Source organism: Bos mutus, chromosome 5 (assembly GCF_027580195.1).
Source record: "Bos mutus isolate GX-2022 chromosome 5, NWIPB_WYAK_1.1, whole genome shotgun sequence".
NCBI classification, from domain to species: domain Eukaryota; kingdom Metazoa; phylum Chordata; class Mammalia; order Artiodactyla; family Bovidae; genus Bos; species Bos mutus.
In genome coordinates this window covers 84,112,418-84,138,948 of record NC_091621.1, presented here as the reverse complement: position 1 = coordinate 84,138,948, position 26,531 = coordinate 84,112,418, and the positions used below count along the sequence as shown (strand labels likewise).

General features: G+C 38.6%; 1 protein-coding gene across 3 annotated transcripts in view; it reads right to left on the bottom strand.

Annotated features, from left to right (window-relative positions):
• The window catches only part of PLEKHA5 (pleckstrin homology domain containing A5), a 262,209-nt gene that overhangs the window by 77,470 nt on the left and 158,208 nt on the right, over positions 1–26,531 (bottom strand). For all 3 annotated transcript variants that reach the window (XM_070371158.1, XM_070371156.1, XM_070371157.1), the window contains 5 exons: positions 24,679–24,783; positions 22,274–22,346; positions 15,543–15,643; positions 11,247–11,362; positions 4,978–5,445 (listed from right to left, as the gene is read on the bottom strand). In XM_070371158.1, coding sequence (XP_070227259.1) covers positions 4,978–5,445; positions 11,247–11,362; positions 15,543–15,643; positions 22,274–22,346; positions 24,679–24,783 — 863 coding nt within the window. The remainder of the gene's footprint in view (positions 1–4,977; positions 5,446–11,246; positions 11,363–15,542; positions 15,644–22,273; positions 22,347–24,678; positions 24,784–26,531) is intronic.

Genomic DNA, 26,531 nt, shown 5'->3' with positions numbered 1-26,531 from the left:
CTCAGCAGAATAGTTAATTTCTGGGTGTGGATGGAACACTGGAGTTTTTGAGCTGTGCCTACAGAGCATGGAGACTGGAAATGAAGGACTGCAGGTGGTGAGGCTCTATTGTACTACGTCCTTCTGAAAGCATAACTGTTTACGGGAAGAAGTACATGAATCAGTACCTTTGTGGTCTGAAGGAATCATTTCCCTGGATAACTTCTGAGAAATAAAAATGACTCAAAGCTAAAGCTAAAAATTTATTTTTTAAAGACAAAATTCTTCAACATGCTATTTCAGACTCAAAACTGCAGATCTCCAGAATAGTATGATGTTTTAATACTTGTGAACTTTATTATTAATCAAGTGGGAAGAAGCAGTTGGTCAAAAATCAGGAGGGCCAAGCTTGCATTCTTGTTTTCCCCCCAAATACAGAGACCTTAGAGGAGTTAGTTACACCTCTGGGACTGAGAGAAGGTTCAAGTGTGTGGGGGGAGGAGACTAAGAAGAGATTATATTCCTTTCAATACTTGGGATTAAAGAAGAGTTAGTGGCCTCTTACTTCCTTAAGCAGCAATCTACTCTCTTTATTATGTCAATGATTCCCTTTGAGACTTAAGATTTCTCAAGACTTTGAGATTCAATGAAAAAGCAAACTCATTCTTTTATTTAAAAATTTTTGCCAAAAGTACGGAAATAATTTTAAAAAACTTTACTATTCTATTGCAATAATATACTTAAAGATAAAAAGATACCCCTAAATTAGGAAGGGCATAATCTTAAAGTGCTGGGTGCTACTGAAATCTGGCCAGCTGAAATGTTTTGGGATTTGGCTTTCTCATCTAGAAGAGGATTTGATCACACAGTGGTCTTACAATTCTAAAGTCCCATGTTTTATTTTGTATTTTGAAATATTTCCAGTTCCTTCAACCATTCTTTTAACTGAGTTTTCTTCATCTTGCTGAATGTCCCTCAGCTTCTCCATGTCTTGAGCTGAGCCACAAGGGAAGTCCAAGTATACTGGAGTGGGTCGCCTATCCTATCTTCAGCGGATCTTCCTGACGCAGGAATCGAACCAGGGTCTCCTGCATTGCAGGTGCATTCTTTACCAACTGAGCTATCAGGGAAGCTCATTAATCTAAAACAGACTTGCTCAAAATTAACCCTCCCTCTCAACACACACAAACCACTTCTGAGAGCCCAACCATCTGACAACTTTGGAGTGGGGGAAGAAGGTACCCCATACTCTGATATTAGCAGTAAAAAGAAGTCTTTTTACTGCTTTCTCTCCATGTAAATTTCCTATTTTTTCCCTGCTTGATCTCCCTCCGATCCTCATCTTCTCTGCTAACATGGAAGCCAGAAACTGAATAAAGTCCAGAGCTGGCAACCCCACAGCTATGTGCTTAGGAAGCATGTCAGACAGGGGAATGATTCCATTCGATAAATTCTGCCCTAGTGCTCCAGCAGTGTACTCCAGCTTACCTTGGTTATTGGGCCACTCACAAACTTAAGAAATACCACAGACACCTTATTGTGTAAGAAGCTCTGGATTAGGCACAGAACTGTATCAGAGTAACAAATACCAAAAACATAAATGATATTAACTTTATGTATGCTGTTCAGAAATATGTAAAAAGGTAATTTATAGGTACATAAAGGAGGGTCACATATTTTCGGTTTAAAGCAAATGAAAAACTGCCTGTGGACTAACGTTTAAATTCCAGTTCAGAAATCTGACGACACAGAACTCGGGCATCCACACGAGCTGGACCCTGTGGCTGAGATGGCTACTGCACTTGGATCATCTAACTGCGTGATCGACAACGGCAGGCGATTTTCCTACCAAGCTTGGCTAATTAAAAGTGACTACAAAGTGTAAAGGGCTCTTCTGCCATCTTTGGAACTACCTTTTGGAGGATTTTAATGGAAAATCTGCTTATCATCAAGCAAGTTTATTTCCACCCCATATACTTTCTACCACTTTGAGACCTTTCTTAAAAAAACTAGTTTCCTACAGTGTTTTTCTCCAAAGAAATTCAAATTAAGCAAACTGTGATTTACTTTTTAAGTGAAAGCTTAAGTAGCTCTGTCTTCATCAGGTTTTGTGCCCCATTCAACAGCACCTGCCTGTCAAGCGCCCTGAAAACCCTGACACGTGAGTCTGCCATGCAGAACAATGGCTTAGGCCCCAGCATCTGAACGGGACCGCCCCTCACAAAGGAACTTTCAGGCTCTGTTCACGGATGCAGGCACCTACTATATGACTACATAGGAAACCTCTTTTCTTTCTATTAGAACTTTAGGAATGAAAGCCAGCCTTTCATAGTTTCACCAAATGAATTCTGCCATCTATGACCATTATGCTTCTTGCCACCGATAAAAATTATTTTGCTGTAAAACCTCACCACTGTTTTTGAAGCATGAAGTCCACATAATAATGTAGATGACCTATGTCAATGATCTAACCTGGACTCCAGCCAGGGAACCCAAACTTGGAGGAGCAACGTGAAGGGAACCTGAGCTCCAAATGACCTCAGGCCAGCCTTTAGAAGCTGGAAGGTCTGCAGGCAAAATTAGTAAGTCACAGGGAGCCTTTATGGATGTTAATTACATCCAACCAAGGACTTCGCGAAGTGCTTGAAAACTAATACTTATGGCTCAACAATTAAAAAAACTTTAGATACTGAACCCCTTTAATGGTTCATTTTCAACCTTAAGAAAGTATGATTCTACTTGAGGAAAACTGATTCTATTAAGAAGCGAGATTTAATTTGCTGGGTAGAGAGGCGGCAAATCTTCTGGCTGTGGTTTTTATTACTGTTTCCCTGAAAACGATTACCTTCATAAGTACTTTCAAACATCCTGTCATTTCCTACCCACCCCCGCCCCCGTCAATACCTCTGGCTTTCCCTCTGTGCAATCAAATTTTATTGTTGAGACAGCAACTGTTTCTCACAGCTGTCCCTTGGGAAAATTAGGAATGTGAGCAATGAGGGTGGAGGAGGAGAAAACAGAGATGAGCAATGCATCATGGGATGAGAGGGGCCGAGCTGCACTCCAGAGAGGAGAGACTGGCTGACAACCGCCCAGACCAGAAGCAACGCATCATGGGATGAGAGGGGCCGAGCTGCACTCTGGAGAGGAGAGGCTGGCTGACAACCGTCCAGACCAGAAGGACGTCCCGCTACCCCAAAAAAGTTCATCTTCTTTCAACCAAAACATTACTAACTTAATGCTGTCTGGCTCTCTACTCCTGAAAGGTAAGAGTTATAGTAGGTCTTCAGTTAATTGTGTATGCATTAGTTCATTACAGTACTTTATAAATCGTGCATCACCAGCTTCCCACGTAAAAACACAACACTTTCTCATCCACGGGCACCTGCTTTTCCTCCATGTTCTGGCCTTTACTTCTGGTCTTTTGCAGACCCTCCAAACCTTTTTTTCCCTTTATTTTTTAATTTTCAAAAAAATTGTATTGAAGTACATATTTACACACACATATGTATTCTTTTTCATATTCTTTCCCATTATGGTTTGTCACAGAATATTGAATATAATTCCTTGTGTTATACAGTATGACCTTGTTGTTTATCCTTTTTTTCCTTTAAATGTAAAAGTTCTTTCCGGTTTTCCCTTAGAATCTTTACTTTATCCAGCCTCCTGCTGAATGAATGCTTCTCCTTTCATCCTTACTTTTAAGCATGTCTGATATAATGATGATGACACTCCAAATCTTATTCAAGTCCAGATCTCTCTTTGGAGGTACAGACTGCAGACACCTCAAATCTAACCTATCCAATCACTCATTACCTTCTGTCTTCCCAATCCTTCCCTATGCAGTGAGAGGCACTGGATAATGCCTGACAACCAGACCAAAAAAGCAGAGCACCATTCTTGATTTCCCCCAGCCACTCAAATTAGATTTGAGTGAGACCAGTCTGCAATCAAGCACATCCAAGTACTCAACTAGCCTTGTCAATTACAAGTTCAGTTTTTGAACTTTCTCCAACTCATTCTCCAGATTCTACTGAACCACCATTCTGCAAACATACAACTCCTCTGGCTTCTCTCTCCAGCCTTGCTTCTTGTCCATCATTATAGCAGTTGTGATGATGTGAGCCTAAGCCAGACTCACGGCTTTGGAGCCTCTTCCCAGCACTACACACTCCTGAGCTGTGCATACCTAAACCAAGATAAGCATACCATCCTTCATATCTGGGCTCCTACTTTACTTCCTCCAGAGAGGTTTCCCTGAAACTTTAGGCTGGGCTGGTTGTCCCTGAAACATCTTCTCTTCTTGCTGTATTTGTCATCATATGCAGTATCTGTTTAACTTTCTCCTCCACAAGACTAAGAACGGCTGCAAGAAATTGGGACTGTATCATTTCAGTATTTTACTTCCTGGTCCCATGATTACCATATAGTAATTATACAATAAGTATACAAAAGAACAAGTGTGTACATGAATGAATAAATGCTTAGATGAATAAATAATAATACTTAGTCATGTGCATCATGAGTTTAAGAAAGCCAAGGAACAAGACTGAGAACCAGAGCACCTAAGCCTTTCCGGTCACCACACTACATGTCTCAGGAGAGCTTCACGTTACATTAAGCTGTAGAAGCTACTAATGGAAAACAGAGCAGGACGGTGGAGAGAGTGAAGACAAGTTGTGTGTGTGTGTGTGTAAGGGGGCAAGGCTAGGTCTTGCCCCCTTCCTTGCCTCAAACAAACATGATCTGTACCCACGGCCTAAGCCTTCTTTTATGCTGGGCCAGGGAGGATGGTTCCTTGCCATCAGTAAAGTTGGATGAACATTTCTCAGAACACTGAGAGACAGAGAGAAAAAAAAAAAAACCACACACACACACATCTGATTACCCTGAAGAAAAGATGAGTCATGAAGCTGTAATATCACAATGGAATTTGAATTTAATACATTGACTCTGTATCTCAGAAACCAGTCTCCCACAACACCACAAGACACTTACCCCCTGGTTTCCTCTTCATGACCTCTTCCCTTCTGGATTTTAATCCACTGCTCCAGCTGTTGCATTGAATTCGTTCTCTGTATGACTCGATCAGCCTCTGTGTGTAAGGGCCCCGTATTGGGATGACTTCCGCCTCTAAGATCTGCCAGGCTCACATTGACTGTTTTGTTCTCTGAACTATTCAAATTGACTGGCCTGTAGTGTCCAGTCTGACCTGGGCATGTCGACCCGCTCTCATATTCAGACGACAGAGAATTCAACTTTACACTATTAATTTTTGTTAAAGGTCTATCTTGGCCATCCTTCTGAAATCCATATTTTTCAGCTTCTAATGCCTTTTTTTCTTCATTTCTACTCATTTCCTTGTTTTTCTGGTTATTTTGGACCTCTGGTTTAATTAGCACTCTGTGATTGGGAAAGTTATTGATCTCTTTAGCTGGTGCATTTTCAGATGTAATCTTATCCACTCTGAAATCAGAGAAGAAAGGCAGAGTAAATCAGATGAAATAATGCACATGCTATTTTTGGGATTCACTCTGAAAAAAAAAAAAAAAATAAAACTACCTTTGACTTTACAAAAAGCCCTGAAAGGGTTGCAGAGGACACGTCTGCACAAATCCCCAGTGTCATGGCATGAAAATTCAAGTACGACACCAGAATGTATAAATAGAAAGGGCAGAAAACTAACCATAAAATACACAGTGTAGAAAGCACTGGAAAACAAAAAAAGTGGTGAGTGTCCTTACCATTAGAAATCTGAAAAGAAAGCAAATGAGGCTGCCCTTTGACCGTGAAACCACAAAAATCCATGCTTAAAAGACCACAGTAGCTGGTCGTTTGAAATAAACAACATGGTTTCCAGCCAGGAGGGTTAATGCATCATGAGACAAACATGACTCTGGTTTGTGGAAATGGACATTATCTTCTGATGCTATCAAAGACTGAGACCATGTGACCAACTCTCTGTATTCCTGAGGACTTAAGTTTCTGAGCTAGACTACATGTGCTCTCTCTTTTTTTTAATTTGTGGAACTTCTAGTAGTTACACTGTTGTTTTGCTTATTTATTTTTTGGTTGAGCACAGGCTTTCTAGTTGCGGCCAGGTTTGGTGGGGACTGGAGGAGGAGGGAGAGCGTGCAGCTAGTCTCCAGTTGCTGTGTGTAGGTTTTTCTCATTGCAGTGGCTTCTCCTGCTGCGGAGCAGGCTTTGGTGCACGAGCCTAGCTGCCCTGCAGCATGTGGTGGAATCTTCCCGAATTAGGGATCAAACCTGTGTCGCCTGCATCGGCAAGCAGATTCTTAACCACTGGACCACCACGGAAGTCCATAGTTCCACCTCTTACTAGTTGAGTTTCCAGCACGGTACAGAAATTACTGAGCCTCAAACTCCTCTTTAGCAAGTAGGGAAAACTTTAGCACCAAGGATTCGGGACTGCTGTGAGCTCCACACGAGTAAATCTGTGGCTGGCACAGACTTTATCACCACTACCATTCAATCTCATCAAGCAACTGTGGATTAGAATCTGGCATCTCATGTCCACGTCCCTGCAGGAAGAATGTGCTGCTTAGCAGTGTGCGCCTGAGCCAGCAGATGGTTTTACTGCTCACCATGTCAATTGCTCTATCTGGGTCTTTTTGATGAGAATCAGCTTTCCTGAGACCAATCACTTCCAGGATCTGACCAGACCAAGCTAAGTGTCTGTACCTGCACAAAACTGCCAAGATGATACCACACTGGGAGGCTCCTTGAAGAGGGAACTGACTACCCTTGCACATTTCAATATATAATAACAATCCTGCTGGATCCTAACTGTGCTGTTGCTGCCAGTGTCAGTGATAAAAATGCATGTGTTAAAAATGCATAATCTATATATATTCTTGGAGGAGGAAATGGCAACCCACTCCAGTATTCTTGCCTGGAGAATTCTACGGACAGAGGAGCCTGGTGGGCTATAGTCCATGGGGTTGCAAAGAAGTCAGACACAGCTGAAGAGACTTAACAACATACATATTCTGTTCAGCTATACAGAGATGGCTAGTTAGGAATAAAATCAGCGAGAAAAAATAAAAAGAAATGTGACTATTTCCCTCAGAGTACAGTTATAGACCGTCCATATATTTAGGTTTAGATAAAATTCATGGCTTCACATTGGAAGCAATATTAGACACTGAGAAATATCAATAACCTCAGATATGCAGATGACACCACCCTTATGGCAGAAAGTGAAGAGGAACTCAAAAGCCTCTTGATGAAAGTAAAGTGGAGAGTGAAAAAGTTGGCTTAAAGCTCAACATTCAGAAAACGAAGATCACGGCATCCGGTCCCACCACTTCATGGGACCAGATGGGGAAACAGTGGAAACAGTGTCAGACTTCATTTTTCTGGGCTCCAAAATCACTACAGACGGTGACTGCATCCATGAAATTAAAAGACGCTTACTCCTTGGAAGGAAAGTTATGACCAACCTAGATAGCATATTCAAAAGCAGAGACATTACTTTGCCAACAAAGGTTCGTCTAGTCAAGGCTATGGTTTTTCCTGTGGTCATGTATGGATGTGAGAGTTGGGACTGTGAAGAAGGCTGAGCGCCAAAGAATTGATGCTTTTGAACTGTGGTGTTGGAGAAGACTCTTGAGAGTCCCTTGGACTGCAAGGAGATCCAACCAGTCCATTCTGAAGGAGATCAGCCCTGGGTGTTCTTTGGAAGGAATGATGCTAAAGCTGAAACTCCAGTACTTTGGCCACCTCATGTGAAGAGTTGACTCATTGGAAAAGACTCTGATGCTGGGAGGGATTGGGGGCAGGAGGAGAAGGGGACGACAGAGGATGAGATGGCTGGATGGCATCACCAACTCGATGGACGTGAGTCTCAGTGAACTCCGGGAGATGGTGATGGACAGGGAGGCCTGGCGTGCTGCAATTCATGGGGTCGCAAAGAACTGGATACGACTGAGCGACTGATCTGATCTGATCTGATGGAGCTTCTTCCACTTGAAAGATAGAAGTCAGAGAAGATCTATGCTATAAACACATTTATCCAAGCTAATTTCAGGAGTAGTGAGAATTTTTTAAAACACTAAGTATCAAATATATGAAAAGGTCTTTTTAAAAAGTTACCTCTAATCTACCTAAAGCTCTTAATTTAAATTACAACTGCAATGACTTTTCCCTCAGTTTTTCCAAAGACTTAAGAGATGTAATCAAAAAAGACACATGCTGACTTCTCCCTAAATGGAACCAAAACTTATTCAAAAATGTATATTAAGATAACATAAATAATGTAAAACCTGTGATCTAATTTTAAAAAGTAACATTTAAGTTACTGCAGAAGATACATGCAAATACAGAAAATGATCATAATGGGCTGAGAGACAGAAAATTATTCAGAGAATGTATATTATGCTTAGAATTTTTTAATGCCATCAATGGCCTGCCCATTGGGGAACGATGACATTGAAGTTCATAGGTTAAAATACTTCATAAATGAGCTAGAGATAGAATAAAAGGTGTAATTTCTTTCTTTCTTCCTTTTTTAAAATTAATTTATTTGGCTGCTCTGGGTCTTAGTTGCAGCATGCGGGATCTTTAGTTGTGGCATGTGAGATCTTAGTTCCCCGACCAGGGATCAAACTCCAGCCTCCTGCACTGGGAGCATGGAGTCCTAGCCACTGAACCACTAGTCCTTAGAAGATGTAATTTCTACAGGATGATGGTGACTGACACCAGGTTGGACACATAGGTGGTATTCAATAATTCCTGGATAATTGGGCAAATTATATCAACACAACTGGCTAACAATTGCTATGGGCAGATAATCAACAAATAGTTGTCCAGAGTCAAGACACAATATTGAATATCATCTTTATCAGCATAAATTAGGAGTAATTGTTAGTAACAACAGAATGGTTCCAAATAGGAAAAGGAGTACGTCAAGGCTGTATATTGTCATCCTGCTTATTTAACTTATATGCAGAGTACATCATGAGAAACGCTGGGCTGGAAGAAACACTAGCTGGAATCAAGACTGCCGGGAGAAATATCAATAATCTCAGATATGCAGATGACACCACCCTTATGGCAGAAAGTGAAGAGGAACTCAAAAGCCTCTTGATGAAAGTGAAAGTGGAGAGTGAAAAAGTAGGCTTAAAGCTCAACATTCAGAAAACGAAGATCATGGCATCTGGTCCCATCACTTCATGGGACCAGATGGGGAAACAGTGGAAACAGTGGCTGACTTTATTTTGGGGGGCTCCAAAATCACTGCAGATGGTGATTGCATCCATGAAATTAAAAGACGCTTACTCCTTGGAAGGAAAGTTATGACCAACCTAGACAGCATATTCAAAAGCAGAGACATTACTTTGCCAACAAAGGTTCGTCTAGTCAAGGCTATGGTTTTTCCAGTGGTCATGTATGGATGTGAGAGGTGGACTGTGAAGAAGGCTGAGCGCTCAAGAATTGATGCTTTTGAACTGTGGTGTTGGAGAAGACTCTTGAGAGTCCCTTGGACTGCAAGGAGATCCAATCAGTCTATTCTAAAGGAGATCAGTCCTGTGTGTTCTTTAGAAGGAATGATGCTAAAGCTGAAACTCCAGTACTTTGGCCACCCCATGTGAAGAGTTGACTCATTGGAAAAGACTCTGATGCTGGGAGGGATTGGGGGCAGGAGGAGAAGGGGACGACAGAGGATAAGATGGCTGGATGGCATCACTGACTCGATGGACTTGAGTCTCAGTGAACTCTGGGAGTTGGTGATGGACAGGGAGGCCTGGCGTGCTGCGAGGCATGGGGTCGCAAAGAGTAGGACACGACTGAGCAACTGAACTGAACTGACTAGTTTTTAGAGTGGAAAATACAAGAAAAGAAAATAGAAGTTGAAATTCTGGGATAAGTGCAATATATGAAACTAAATTTATCTAGAAATCATATATTTTAATGACTATATTGATTTCTGTATTCTAAACAATTCCCTGAAAGTCAGTATTATCTGAAGTTAGTTTTATCCTAAGATTTTCTTTTTTTTTTCACCTAACAAATTTTCTGGAGCTCTCTGTCATAATAATCTCATCTTTATGTCCATCCAGGTCATTTTTACACATGGAATTCCAAAAGCAGATTTTCCCATTATTAGCTCTCAATCGAGAAAATGCATTATGTTTGAGGTAGCTATTCTTATAAACAGGTGTCCCAGAGTTCAACCTTGGACCTTCTTTATTTTTTTCTGCATACTATTGCCTAGCTCTAATTACTAGTGATTAGTTAAACTGATCTGAAATAGATAAACATAAATTTACTTATACAGCATCAACTTGAGTCTTTTAATCAACACCTCAAAAGACTTTAATTTCCTGAGAAAATAGTAAAAAGACCAGACATGCAAGTTAGCAATCTTCCTTATATATGTGCTCAACTGTTGTTGACTCAAAAAAAAATTTAACTGTATCATAGATCTTTGTCCAAAATATAGGAATATATTTTAAAAATGCCACAAGCTCATAATTCAGCTAATATTTACATATTTTAGAAGCTGATTTCCTCTCACTAGCTTTTAATATAGTTGAATATTAAAATGATTCATATGTTAAGGCAGGGGGGAAAAAATCACACTTACATCAATTTTAACAGTACATATTTATATAACCAAAGTAAGTCCTGGAGTTTTAAAAGAAAGAAGATAGAATTCATTAAGAAGTAGATATATTTAGAAATAATCTAGATGCTTGATGAACTATTTTCTGGAGACATTCATCATGAAACAATCAGAAATATCCCGGAAACACCAAAGAAATGAAACATATCAAAAACTTTTATTTCAACTGATTAAACTTGAGAAACATACAACATAATATAAAAACACAGTGAAATTAACTTCATGAATATAAATTCTCCTCTAAGATTCAGAACCTTAAAAAACACTGTTCTGTGTACTTTTAAGATAGCAATTAAAAATGTACTTACCGGATATTAAAGGTAATTCTGTAAGAAGAAAGAACATTCAGTTGGAATGTTAGGATTTGGGATTCACCTCAGTACATGGGTAGGTGAGAATGAATAAAGAGGGAAGGTGGGATAAAAATTCAGGTGGTATCTCAAACCAACTAGAGGTGTACTGATTTAATATAGAAGATGAACTTAATCCTTGCTTTCTGGGGAAGAAATGGTTCTGTATCATGACTACTAAAATGACATGTACTATGATAATGATGTATTTGCAAGGCAGGGGATAAATATAAGTGGAAATCACCACTGCTTTCCCTACAAGCCTTTACCTTTTCACAGGTTCTGTCTGCACCAGGGCAGCATCTAACATGGCTTTCATCCATAACTCCATTTCCTTTCCTGTGTCAGTGCAGAAATAATAGGTCCGCATGTTCGGATGGGCAGCCTGATCGAAAACGACATGATTGTTTTAAATAGAAATATGGCACCTATAAAAGTAAAAGAAAGAAAGTAAGTTCAGTGGCTCCCTACACAGACCATTACTATCAAATTTCAAAGAAAGTGGACTTGTCTTACTGAGTTGGCCAAATGTTGGGTTTCCGATGTTATGGAAAAACATGAATGAACTTTTTTGGCCAACCCAATACATATAGAAATAAGGGACTTCAGAAAAACACTATTCAATATTGAAAAAATATACACATCTTACATTTTTTTCTCCTATCTTTATCATTTTTCATTTTCTTAAAAAAAAAAAAAAAGTTTAAAGGAAGGGAAGGTAGGAGGAGAAGGAGGTAAGAAAAAAAGCACCTGGCTATCCCTGTTCCATGGACACACCCCAAGCAATTTCTATTTACAGTTCACATCTCTCTGTTCAAGAATGTTTCACAGCAAACAGCAACTAAAGTCACTAATTGCATTTCCCTCCTGTGGCAGCAATTCCTTCAGCCCTTAAAAGTTGCTGCTCTCAAAGCAGTTTGGCTAATCATTATAGACACCTATACACAAACATAAAAGATTCATAAATGACCCCAAATGGCACTGCCCTTTAGGTTTTCTTCTCAAGTATCAGAGTAAAATATAAATGCTCTAGGTTTGAGGAAGAAGCCCTATATCACCAGTAAGTGGTTTAACCTGCCTCCACCCACAGAAGCAGATGGAAAACAATGTCATGGAGGCCCTGCTGAGGGACAGCTCCCCAGTGCAAGGACTGAGCGCTCGGCTCAGCCCTGGGCCAGCAAGGCGAGGACGGACAGCAGCAGTAGCTGCCTGTTGAGCAGAAAACCAAGGCCAGTTAATACAACATTGTAAATCAACTAGACTTTAATAAAAAAAATTTTTAAAAAGAAAACAAAGGCCAAGGTGGGAGAAACATTCTTTTTGCCTCCTAGTTTATTTATTTATTATTTTTATTTTTTGGCTGTGCTGGGTCTTCGTTGCTGCACACTGGCTTTCTCAAGTTGTGGCGAGCAGGGACTTCTCACTGCAACGGCTTTTCTTGTTGCAGAGCATGGGCTCTAGGGTGCACCAGCTTCAGCGGCGCATGGGTTTAGCTGCTTCGTGGCACATGCAATCTTCCTGGACCAGGGATCGAACCCATGTCCCCTGCATTGGCAGGCAGATTCTTAGCCACTGTACCACCAGTTAAGTCCTGAACCATTCTTAATTTCCACTTAAAAATGCCTGAGACAGACTTCCCTGGTGGTACAATAGATTAGAATTTGCCCGACAATCCCTGGTCTAGCAAGATTCCACATACCTGGGGGCAATCAAGCCCATGCAGCACAACTGCTCTAGAGCCCACACTCTGCAACAAGAGAAGCCATCATAATGAGAAGCCCACGCACCAGAACTAGAAGTAAACCCTGCTTGCTGCAACTAGAGAAAGCCCACATAGAAACCAAGATCCAGTGCAGTCAAAAATAAGTAAGTAAATAAAATAAATTTTAAAAAGCCTGTGACAACTCCCCAGTAGACACTGAAAGACAAGGATAAATAAACACAAGTTATTTCAGCACAGAATGAGGCAAAAGAGTTAGTCTAAAGAGATGCAAGGAGAAGACCTGGAGCAACAGACTTTACTCTGAGATCCTGACTGTCTGCTTTATCTACAGCGTCAAATTAGCTTCTTGGAAACCTTTTTCAGAATCAAGATGTAAATAAATTGAATCAATACACTGAGAAAATCAACTTACAGAACCAACAAATACCATTTGACTGTGGAAGGGATATAAAATTGTATACAGAAATCATGAGAAAGAATCAGCTCAAAAACAAACAAACAAAAAAAAGAATCAGCTCAAGCGCTATATACTGTTAAAGTGATTAAAACCACCAGAGTCTCTAGACTAGACTAAGGGGTGTTTTGGAGAGATGGATAAAGACCCACTGCCCATATCTGTGATGAGTGGAAGGAATGCTGGGCTGGCACTCAGAAGTTCCAGCTGTGGCCAGGGCTCAAGACACTAACAAACCACACCCAAGCTTGCAATCTGTCAAATGGGAATATGATGGCAAAGTTCCCGATTTAGCTTTTAAGTTCCACAGTGTTGTTCAGCAATTGTCTCTACTTCCTACTTACCACTGTGAAAACAGCAGGATCAACGCCAACAGACTTAGTAGTAAACATGGCTCATAAATTCAGAGAAAACAACATCGTGGAGGAGAGAATTTGAAAACAGAAATCATCATTCTTGTTACAGATAAAATACAATCAAAATTAAACTAAATAATTACAGAGACAATATACTCATACACGGTCACTTTTATTGCTATTTTAACATCATATTTATTGATATTAAAAAAAAATCTCTCTATATATATAGAGTCAAAGACCTGAGCAAAATATCCTGTCTACTACAAATTCAATAAACATTTGCTAAGTTGATGAGCAAACAAAAGAATTTAAACCAGTGCCCCAGTAACTAACTGTCAGTATCAGAGAGTTTGGCATTGTACTTTAACAAATTATTATTTTGACTTATTGGTATTAAATGTTGTTGTAACATACGGAAATGGGTAGCTTATGCCTTCATAACCAGTGGTCTTTGTTCGGATATAACCTTCTGGTTGAAGCCACCCACAACCCTCCGACCACTCTGCCTTTCCCAGTCTTTTCTCTGTAATTATAAATGCAACATGTTAACTGGCCAAAATTGTAGCTCAGCTGCAGTCCTGACTATTCTTTAAAAGTGGACAGGAATTACAGAGTGACTCAATTTTATAATGGTACACACATTTTCACTGTTAAATAACAGCATACGTTACCTTTATATTCTTCTTTTTCTTAAAATGAAATTTTTACATCAAACCCCTCAAGAGTTCTAAATTTAAAACTGACTTAAAAAAATAGGTGACTTCCGAAATTTATGTCAGCCATCATCATAAAGCAAAGAATGCAGCATAGTTTTTGAGAACAATAGCAACAAAATAACCAACTTAGCACTAAACTACTCCAATACTTTGGCCACCTCATGCAAAAAGTTGACTCACTGGAAAAGACTCTGATGCTGGGAGGGACTGGGGGCAAGAGGAGAAGGGGACGACAGAGGATGAGATGGCTGGATGGCATCACCAACTCGATGGACATGAGTTTGGGTGAACTCCGGGAGTTGGTGATGGACAGGGAGGCCTGGCATGCTGCGATTCATGGGGTCACAAAGAGTTGGACATGACTGAGTGACTGAACTGAACTGAACTAGCATTAAAGGGGCTTCTTATTTGAGGGTGTTCTACTAGCACATCACAGATGGGTGAGTATTATTAGTTAAGGGAAGCGAGCTCCGGTCTGCTTAGATTTAATAATAGATTTAATGTTTCATCTTCAATAGGCTCTCAAAACTATCTGATATTCATGATGTACTTAGATCTAAGAGCACCTTTGCAAATCTTCTCTAAAATCATGAGTGCACATGTATGAGGTTAAAAAACACATTATCCCCAAGTTTATTATGAAAAAATTCAAATATACAGTAACTTTTAAAGAACAATACAATGATCACCAGGATAGTACAGTTATATCTATCAATTATTAGCATTTTAACATATTTGCTATATCTAGCACAGTGGTCCCTGACCTTTTTGGCACCAGGGACCAGTTTCATGGAAGACAATTATTCCATGAACCCAGGGAGGGATGGTTTCAGGATGATTCTCATAAGGAGCCCGCAACCTAGATCCCTTGCATGCGCAGTTCACAGAAGGGTTCAAGCTCCTATGAGAATCTAATGGCTCTGCTGATCTGACTGGAGCTGGAGCTCAGGCAGTAATACAAGCAATAGGGAGGGGCTGTAAATAAGGTGAAGCTTCACTTGCTTGCCTGCCTCTCACCGTGGGGCTGGGTGGCCTGGTTCCTAACATGTCTGTGGCCCGGGGGTTGGGGACCCCTGATCTAGAACCACTTGAAAGGAGGCACGAAAGACACCTGGCCCTTTAATACTTCAGCATGTACTTCTTACTAATTAAAGGGACACTCTTCTCCTCGACCCTAAGACCGCTATTATATTTCAAATATTAAAAATGACTGTAACTAAAATGTCTTTTTGTGATAATCCACAGTCAATATCCATTTCTTAACCAATGCAACATTCAAATTCAGAAAAAAAAAAGTATGACTATGTCCTTACCTTAAAAGCATATTTGCGGTTAATGTGATCCTCTGAGGTAAGCAGAGCTATCTGAAAACTGGGCAACAGTATGCTTCCCAGAATACCCTCTTCTTTCTCATCTGAGAGGTAATTGAACATCTGATTAGAATTTCCAGTGTTCTCATGAAGCAGAATAAATTTTCTCAAAACTTATTTTGACAAAACCAAAAGACTTTCATATATAAATTTGTGTAATTCATTCATGTATTATATTGTAAGGTTTTAAGGGAAAACATTAAATAATGGAGTATATATATACTGCTTTACTTTCAACAAAATTCCCTGTCTTAAGCAAATCAGAACTTGGCCCACATGTCAGAACAAGGTCAATTAGACATAAAAATGGCAAACCTTTGGCATATAGACTGCATTCTACAAAGTCCTCTGGCATGTGATTCACTGAAACTACATAAGCGTGTAAATGGTGACACTGAAAATTTACAAAATGAATCCACCCATGTTTCCCATAGGATTTAAACAGGCAACCATTTTAAAGCCCAGATAGGCATGGCTCTCTCATCACAACCTTCAGACTTTGTTCCATGTCTTATCAATGAAGCCTTTCTTGACTGCTTTATTTTGAAGTGCTTCCATCCTGATCTGTCCCAGAACCTTCTCTTCTCTTTCTGGAGCTCTACCACAATGACCCTTAACATGTGCCCCAATACCTCTGAAACCCTGTATGTTTTATTTTTTACTTATCATCTTCCTCTCCCCGACTAGAATGTAAACTCCACAAAGACACTTAGAACAATAGTAGATGCTCAAACATTTTTGAATACATGAATATATACACATAAAAATATCTTTTAAACTATACTTGAAATATTATATGCTTCTTAAACATGTATTCTTGAAGGGTTGTTTTTACCAGTCACTATGATACACAATAAAGTTAAGAGAATAAATCACAGACCTACAAGGCAAGCACATAAAATATACCTAGGAAAATGTCAAAACATTCATTCTCGAACAGTATAGATTCACATTATTAACTTGCTGCTTGGGGGCAGAGATGTCTATGAAACTTGAAATATATAGTACATTGTTAGAGACCCGTAAGACAGGTTAATAAAGCTATGCATTAGGCTGGTGAACTCAGCAATGAGAAAAATCATAAATTAGAAATAAATCTTTTTATTATGCTTGCCATGTTTTTATTATTATTATTATAAACTTAACAAGGGATTTCACTTATTTTCCCCTCATTTCTAGAATATATGTTGAAACTTCCAAAAGAAAAAAGTCACATTAGAGGTTAATTTCTGTAACTCTTCTCATAACACTGGAACAAAATTTTGCTTTTATTATATTCATTAGTTCTCTAATATAAGACAGAATGAACAAAAGTGTAGATTTATTCTGAAAGGGAAAAAGGGGGGGGGGGCAGAAAGCAGACAACAATTATAAAGAATGACAACTTAAAAGAATGAGTCACATTCTAATTTTAAATCCAATTTTATGTTTATATAAAACATATAATCAGAAACAGGTCATGAAATCATCTTTATTAAAAAATCATTTTTATCAAATAATAAATTTTTCTATGTTGTATAACTGGAAAATTGACTTTCCTAAAGTTATTTCAGAATATGCAGAGGTAATAAGCATAGAGTGACTTCACCAATTATCATGGACTGTTTCCCAGTTGGATTCTAAGTAGCGGTAAGATCTTGCCAAGCTACCGGATGCTGGGTATCTCAGTGTCATCTATCATAAAACTGAAGAAAACAGGACTTGCCACAAAGGAACATGCTGTGAGGGTTAAATGAGTTAACAGACATAATGACTGCAATGAGGCACTCAGCCCATGCTACAAGTTCAGTAACAACTGCCATTATTATTATATAAAACTGAAGGCATATAAAATCTTCATCAAATGACTATCCAAAGTCATATGCTACATTACTTATATGTTCTTGAAAGTGAAAGTGTTAGTCTCCCAGCTGTGTCTGACTCTTTGCAGACCCAAGGACTACAGCGCACCAGGCTCCACTGTCCATGGTATTCTCCAGGTACGGATACTGAAGTGGGCAGCTGTTCCCTTCTCCAGGGGATCTTCTCCACCCAGAGACTGAACCCAGGTCTCTTGCAGTGCAGGCAGATTTTTCTACCATCTGAGCCACCAGGGAAGCCCTAAATGTTCTTAATCAAGGCATTTTTTTTAGTTCTCTACCTAGGTAACTGTCTTAGTTTCAATCACACAGAGGGCCTTGTACTCTGGTCAAGCCAAGGGAAGGTACTTGATGTTTGTAGAAAGAATGAACTCCTTGTCGGGGACTGGGGGTCAGCCAGGTGTTTCCCAGACTGCAGGGAAGCCTAACTCCTCCTTCTGCCCTGTCCTACTTCCCTTCCTCCCCAGCCCCAGGTCCTGATACCAAGACCACTCCCCAGTAAGCCTCTTGCACACTGATCTCTATCTCAAGGCTTGCTTCCTCAGGAACACAACCTGGGACAGGAGCCATAAGAATCCCAACACCTTAGTGGATTCAAAGGACATTTTAGATCCACCGTTTCTTCTGCTTCAAGGAAGTTTGAGAACAACATAAGACATACATACAATTACAGTTTCGTGTTTAATACAGGAGTTTAAATTTACTAGAATGACAAACAAATGTCTTTTATGCCTTGATCTACTTTTTAGCCTTTCCTCTTGCTAGGTTTTCAGGTACCTTTACTCCTTAAGCTCTGCGTGTTATTTTACAAATATGCCATGCTCACTCATGCTGTGTATGTACTAAGCAAGTCATTTGTCTCTAGATCAACCTTTCCTGACCCCTTCCTTGTACAGGCCTGGTCAACAGTCATCAACACAACTGAATACTACAACATTCTTTCTCAGACTCCTTCAGCTAATCTGTGAGCTCCATAAGGAGAGGAGTCTATATTGTTAATTTCTGCATCTTACCACCTATTAAGATGTCTGGTGCATCAAAAGAGCTCACTGCTGGCTACCACCCTACTCTGAAGCCACCATCATTTCTACACAATGTTTCCTTCCTTCTACTTTACAACCTGTTTCCTAACAGCAGCTTGGGGCTTCCCTGATAGCTCAGTTGGTAAAGAATCTGCCTGCAACGAAGGAGACCCTGGTTCAATTCCTCGGTCGGCAAGATCCCCCGGAGAAGGGATAAACTACCCACTCCAGTATCCTTTGGCTTCTTTTGTGGCTCAGCTGGTAAAGAATCTGCCTGAAATGCAGGAGACCTGGGTTTGATCCCTGGGTTGGGAAGATCCCCTTGAGAAGGGAAATGGCTATCCACTCTACTATTCTGGCCTGGAAAATTCCATGGACTGTATAGTTCATGGGACTGCAAAGAGTCGGACACAACTAAGAGACTTTCACTTTCTCTTCAACAGCAGCTTGAGTGAGCTTTTCGAAAATGTAAATTAAAGCACATTCCTCTTGTGACTAAAAATATACTGTCGCTTCCTTGTGGCATTTTGGGCAGAATCTAAACTCCAATAGCATCCTACATGGATCCTACATCCACTTCTTCCATCTATCTCTTTCCCTAGTGCTAACCCTAGAGCTTGGGTTACTGCTTTCTTCCTGCTCCTTCAATATGCCCAACACTTTTCTACCACAAGGCCTTTGAACTACTGTCCCTCCTGTCTGGGATACTCTGCTTCACTCTGGCTCCTCCCTGTCACTGGTATCTTGGTACCTAAACTGTCTGCTCAGAGTACTGATCCAAACAGGCTCCTGCCCCGTGACCTTCTTTTGTATCATGACCTTCTTCTCCTAAAAGCACTTAACCGTGGTCTTGTTTATTTATCTGAGTGGATCCACTGTCTCCCTGACCTCTGGAGATTGCAAGCTTTATGGAAGCTTTCTTTCACTGCTATTTTAATAATACCTGGAATGAACCAGGTCTTGCTCAATAAATATTTGCTGAGTGAATTATATCCCATGTTAAGTTTCATCAATAGACTGACTACAGAAGAGAGCAATTTCCGTGCTTTATCACAGTGTTCACAAAATGCCCGGTGTTTTGTAAAGAACAGTGAGAACCTGGGCTTCCATCTGGTATTGGATGCTATTCTATTGTAAAAAAAAAAAAAAAGCAGCAAAGCTCTTATTCTCTCACTGTATTATTTTCCATATCTGTAAAACACAGACTGATCTGTTAAAAATTTCTGACAGCACACTCTCAATGTTAGAGTATTAGATGCTTGGACAGATAGAGAAGAAATGAATGGGGCTGCTATATTCAATGCACGAGGGAAGACGAGATTAGGAATTTTCTAGCGGTGTAATGGTTAGGACTCTGTGCTTTCACTGCTCCGGGCCCGGAGTTTGATCCCTGGTCAGGGAACTAAGACCCTACAAGCCCCATGGTGTGGCCAAGAAAAAAAAGAGAAGATTAGATTTGGGTGGGGCAGAAACTTGTGGTTAGGACAAGTGCCTGGGTGCAAATCCTGGCTCCTGAGACTTGCTAGGGGAGACCTCAGGTCAGCTACTGGACCTTGCTGCCCTTAGTTTCCTCCTGTGTGACTGTGCAGAATAAGATCTGCCACCTTATCAGGTGGCTGTGTTGGGAAGATCCCCTAGAGCAGGGAACAGCTGTGCACTCCAGTATTCTTGCCTGGAGAATTCCACAGACAGAGGAGCCTTGAGGGCTACTATCCATGGGGTCACAAAGAGTTGCACACAACTGAGTGACTAACACTTTCACGTTCAGCTGGCTGTGAGGAAGAGATGCAGTAGGTCATAATGTTATGTGCTTAGCAAATGGTTAACAGTCTAAAAATTGCAAGTTATTAGGATCTTTTCACTAAAATCTGAGTTTTCATTCAAAATCTAACATTTCCTGTTGATAAAGTAGCAAAAGTGTAGTATCATATGCTTCTTTCCAACCATCTGAAGAACAAGAGGTGAGTGAAGTGATATTTCTTTCTTTTCTATATTTTCTTCTTTTTCATATTCCTCCTGTCTAGGGAAACTGCACTATAATTAATAGATGTATTGAATGTAACACACATATGTTTAAAAATAATATGGAATCTCATACTCAAAATGGCTTTGGAATTCACCTTTATTTTTTTCAAATTACATTAAAAGTTATTTTAATAAAAGTGATGAGTAGCAAGGATACTTCCATAAGCAATAATAATATCAAATGGCAAAGAATTTAGTGTTCTTTCTGTTGCAAATTAACATTAAGAAATTTTCTATGTGAGAAGCAGAAAACATTTTCTTGTTCTTAAAGTTCTAAATTTAGTCTATAAAACATACTGAAAAAAAGAAAGAAAAGTACAAATTATAAGCTTAGGAATAATGTATGAGTTACAAACACTGACTTTCTGAAAGACTGGGAAAACCTTTAAAGAAAATTTTAAGTCTTGCACTTAACTAAAGATAATACCACAATTGCAGCCCAACCAATATCTCTACGCCAAACATGAAATTTTATAGGTTTGGTTAATTCTGACTCAGCAGTATTTCTCAACCTCAGTATTCAGTGAGGGGAAAAAAAAGATGAATACAATTCTAGTAATTTCAAATTTTGAAGGTCAATTTGCATATGTTGCTTTGATAGGTGACCACAGAATTCTGTCCCACCTTTTTTGGGGGGACAATCACAAAGTAAATTTAAAAACTGCTAATAGGCTCTAAAATCCTACTGTATTTTGTGGTATGTAAATTGGTAACTATATACTGACTGATTCCAACCAGATTCTAAAGTACGGAAGAAGGGCTGACTGTCCAGATTCATGATTTTACACTGTAGCTGAAGCAGATTTCTAGGGCCACACGGCATATGCATCCCTTGCACTGTTTGACACCAACTCTGGGGACACTAACGTAGCCACATGGCACCTGAACAGAGACTTCTCTGGACTCTGACTCTGCGTTAATCAACAACTTATTAAAGCCTACAAAAACATTAAATGAGAGAGAGATATAAATGAAGACTGCTTTTAATGATACCTTTATTTCTTCTCCATCAACATTAATAGCCTAATCTGTAGGCTATTAATCCCTTTTGCAACTTTCTCATTTCAAGGGGGTTGCCATTGTTCAAAAGAAAAGTGTGCGTGTGTGAGAGAAAGAGAGAGAGAGAGACAGAGACAGAGAGGGGGTACTGGAAGGGATCATAATAAATAAATTCTTTGCTATTTTTCTTATTTGCTAATACATCATAGTAGTCTCTAATGCTCTAAAATCATTTGCTGGGGAGAATGGGGTGTCTAGTGGACCAATGGCTAGATGTGACAAAATTGACATATAAAAAGAATCCCATCAAATTAATGTTTTCTTATCTATTAGGCACTGAATTCAAGGATAACATTATAGAGTGAATACTCACATGCTCTTCATATAAACAAATCAGGTTAGCAGAAACAGATTACAAAAACCAGACCAAAACTAAGACCATTCAGTTTGAAGCACTATATTGCCTTCTGTCCCACCTTATTTACTTCAAATTACATACGTCAATTGGAGAAAGGAATGACAACCCACTCCAGTATTCTTGCCTGGAGAATCCCAAGGACTCTCACCAGAGAAGTCTGGTGTGCTACAGTCCATGGGGTCACAAAGAGTTGGACATGACTGAGTGACTAACACACACATATCACACATATCAAGAGTTTCTTGATATCAGTTTGTTGATAATAAAATAGTAAAAAGATTTCTAATTTTTTTCTTCGAAAGAGTATCTGATGCTTCACATATATTCTATAGTTTGTGGTAGTAAACTCACCTCTATAATAAAAGAGGCAAAGATCAGAAAGCACGAACCAGCGTTTCTTCCATAGCTTCATGCCAGTGCTGTCCTGCATGAAACCAGCATGATAAAGGATTATTTCTTTTTCATTTCAGAAAGTGAAAACTCATTTCTGGTGCATTTGTTTAAAATAAGCTCTTAAAACAAGGTGTGTTTGATATATGCTGCATAGAAATCTAACTTAAAAAAAAAAAAAAAAAAGAAATCTAACTAAAACCCTAATCAAAATTTGGGGGTAGTTTTCCAGGGATTTATAACATGGTAACGTATTTCTAAGTACACTGGTCTTTGAAGAATAATACTGTCACGTAAAAAGGAATTCTGCTGAAGCAGTTTGATCTGGTTTCGTATTTGCAAGCGATGTGAACACGTCTGAGCATGAGAATAAGGTGACTGTGCAGTAGGGTGTGCATTCTGGTAAGCCAGATTTAATAAATATGTTAATCTTCAACATGAAGAAAAGTGTGTGATTTGAAATTATTCCAAAGGTAATGTGATTTAAAATGATTATGAATAAAGGAACCTTAGCATACAAACACATTTAATAAACATTTTTTTCTTCTTACATATCCAGCCTGGGTTTTGCTTATCCTGCAGAAGAGAGTACCCACTTGGCAGCTTTTTCTAAGTAATTTGGGTAATAAAAATACCAAGCTCAAACAAAACTACAATTTAAATAAAAACTACCTTCCCACATGCAATAAACCAAAACCATAGGAGAAAATGAAACACAGACACACACAAACACAGACATAAACAGGTAAAAAAGATGCCAGTTTGTATGTGTGTTGATTAATATTTCTCAATTTATTTCTAGTTGTGACCATCACATAAGGATGGTTTCAGAACTGAAGAAATTATATGGGTAAAAATCTCTTAAGTAAGATTTCATCCTTAAAATTTACAGTTACACTTAAGGAAAGTATTCCCGCCCCCCCAAATATACATTTTCAATTTCTTCATTAATTATTTCTTTAGTATAGATAATTTCAAAGTTTAGATTTTTAAGCAGTTCTACAAATATTCTCTATAAGCTACACACCTATTACAGAATAAATACTCAGGAGTAGAGAAACTTGTTGGTAGAGCTTTGGCAATACTAAATTAATCAAGGGATCAAGAACTAAGAACGGCAATCATTTTAAGTAAGGAGTCCCATATCCTCTATAAAGCTCAATATCACATTTAGCTATTTGAACAGAATCTGGACTCATTAGAAAATCTAGTTAAAATTCTTTCAGCTTGGATAAGTTTAAATGTCAGACAGTTAAAATACAGTTAAGTGATCTTTAAATAAAAATTAAAAGTTGGTATCCAAGTTACACACTCAATCAATGCAGTCAGAAATTGGCAAAATTAATTTGCTTGAATGGGGATTCTCTGGATTTTAAGTGGGTCTACTTCCAATACGTTAGATTAGTTGCCATCCAATTGTCAGGTGGAACGTCTAATGCATGTTTCATAACGACCTCATCGTGAATTTTAATGAATATAATTATTAGGTCATCTGAAAGCAATTAGCATTATTTGACAGAGTAAATTAGCACTATTAATGAACTAATATTTAACTAACATCATCTGCATACATGTAGAATCAGAAAGACAGAACACAGGCAGATAAAGGTCCCGAGTGCAGTTATCTCAGTTATCTGGAGGTCATTTGAAATCCAGATGCAAACCGGGAAGTGAAAAAGAAAACAGCCTCTCAGCAATCAAAACAGATGCCACCAAGTTTAATGTACACACATCCTTACCAGTTACAAAACTAACAAGGTTCCAAAAAAGCTTAGTTACCAGGTTTTCCAGATAATGGAACAATGTAAACCCCTACTTATCAGGGTATAAGAGTGACCTATGCCTGGGCAAACAGATAAACAAGAAAAGAAACAAAAAAAAGCAGACACTTGAAAGAGTAGTTTTGAGGGCATGGAAACAAAAATCTGCAAAACTCAGGAAAATCTCGAATTATCATCAAATTTCTCTATAAATCAAAGCAGAGAAGTACATAATTGTACCTTTTTATAAGGATAGAAAATGAACAACAACTCTGTATTTTTTTCCACTGAAAAAATATTTTTGCCTAGAAGATCTTAGCATGTTATTTTTAACATTTTCATACAACATACATTTAATTTCAAATTTAGAAATACCTCTCTCTCTCACACACACACACACACACAATACCTCTGTTCCAGGTAACACCCATTACTTTTTCTTTTTTCACTGTTTCTCTAACACTCTTCATGGTAATAAAAAGGGAAGAACCTGGATGATTAACTATACAGTTTCTTCTCTACTTTATATAATTGTCTTAGGACCTTCAGCTGAAAAGGTTTCTTTATATTCTCTTCTTTTTTCACATCAAACAGGGGAAAAAATACCTGTTTATAAAGCCAACCTCGTCTGACCACAGGTGCATTAGGATTCCTTTTAATTGAGTTTGATCTCTTCCCAAAATTATGAACTTTTTTTGAGGCCCGTGAAGTCTAAAAAAAAAAAGCCCAACAGAAAATATGGTATTAATGCCTAGATATTGAGTTTACTTTTTATCTTCATAATTTTAACCTTTTAAAATCTCTTCTCCAGATTTCTTTGAAACTTTCAGGATTTAATCTTTTCAGATGAATTATTGCAATTCTGCTTTTGTGTCTTAGTTGTTTCAAGTATAAGAATTCTGCACAAAGGCTTTTCCTCTTCAAGGATATTACAAAAGGATCATGTATTTCTCTCCTTTAAAATTTTCAGGAACAATTTTTAAAAAGGCACAGTGTATGGCAGTATTTTGCCCTACCTGCTAAATAAAATGAATCTTCAGTAAAAATTATATTAACGCATTTTAAAGAATAAACCAAATGACAGAACTTTTTGACTCATATCTGCAGTTAACAGTGTTGTCCCAATTAAAGTCAACAGTGTCAAGTTACAAGAGCAGATCTCACAGATAAAATATAAACAAACATATCACATCAAATCAAAACAAGACTGGAAGGAACTGCTTAATGTCATGTAGTGTTTTCTTCTTTAAGGACAACTCTGAACTTGAATGATGCCAGCCAGATGGTGTTTACCATATTCTTAAAACTACAAATAATCTTTTAAAATATTGCTATGTTTAACCCAAACAATTTATCTTAGTCGGAACAATAGCGGTGACCAACAAACATAAAGACAAAAGAAGCTGAATTTCAATTCCTCTGTGAAGGTAAGTTGGAGAAGGAAATGGCAGCCCACTCCAGTGTTCTTGCTTGGAGAATCCCAGGGACAGAGGAGCCTGGTGGGCTGCCATCTATGGGGTCGCAGAGAGTCAGACACAACTGAAGCGACTTAGCAGCAGCAGCAACAAGGAAGGTAAGTAGTATCAATTTATCTCTTATTTTTCAACTTACTAGAATCTTTGGAAAGCTAGCACATTTCATTAAAACCTCCTTTTGTAAAAGTTATATTAGTACATAATAGAATTTTAAGGTCCAATATCAACCATGGCATTTTTTTTTCTGGATAAATTTTAATTTCCTCTTGAACAAATAATGCATAAAAACACAGTATAGACCTCAAATGGTACAAAAAGATGTAGAAGGACCAGTCTACTTCTCACCTCTGGACACCAGCATTCAAACAACCCAAACACAACTCTAGGCAACGAATGTCACTGTGTATATATGTGTATCTACTCATGTAAATGACTGTTCACAGTTACAGAATCTCTGTCTTTCCCCCTCAAATAACCGCCTATATAACACCTACTCCTCAGTATTCTTCTTTAATTGTCATATAAGTTATCAATATTATGCACGCATGATAGTTTTCTGTGACTGAATTTCTCATTCTCTCTTTTGACTTGTGGGATTTGTCATATTTAGACAGCACATCTGCATTCTGAGTTGGCTGTTTTGTTTTTGTTTTTTTAAAAAACTTCCATTATTTTCTGTACTGCTTTTATGGTTTTGTTTTTCACCATTTCAAACACCTGCTCCATCTGGAAAATTTTGGGTGTAAAGTGTGAGGCACAGATTCAACTTTCTTTCCAGACAGTGACTTAGTGGCTCTCTACCCACCAGTCATTTTTCTAGATTTTAATTAAAATGCACCATGATGCTCACTTATCCTTTATGTCATATACAAAACAGAAATAATTTATATTATTTGAAAATCTATACTTATTTTAATATTCTACAATATTTCATTAAAAAAACCTTAAGTATTTCTTTACAGTAACCATAATTTACTATTACAA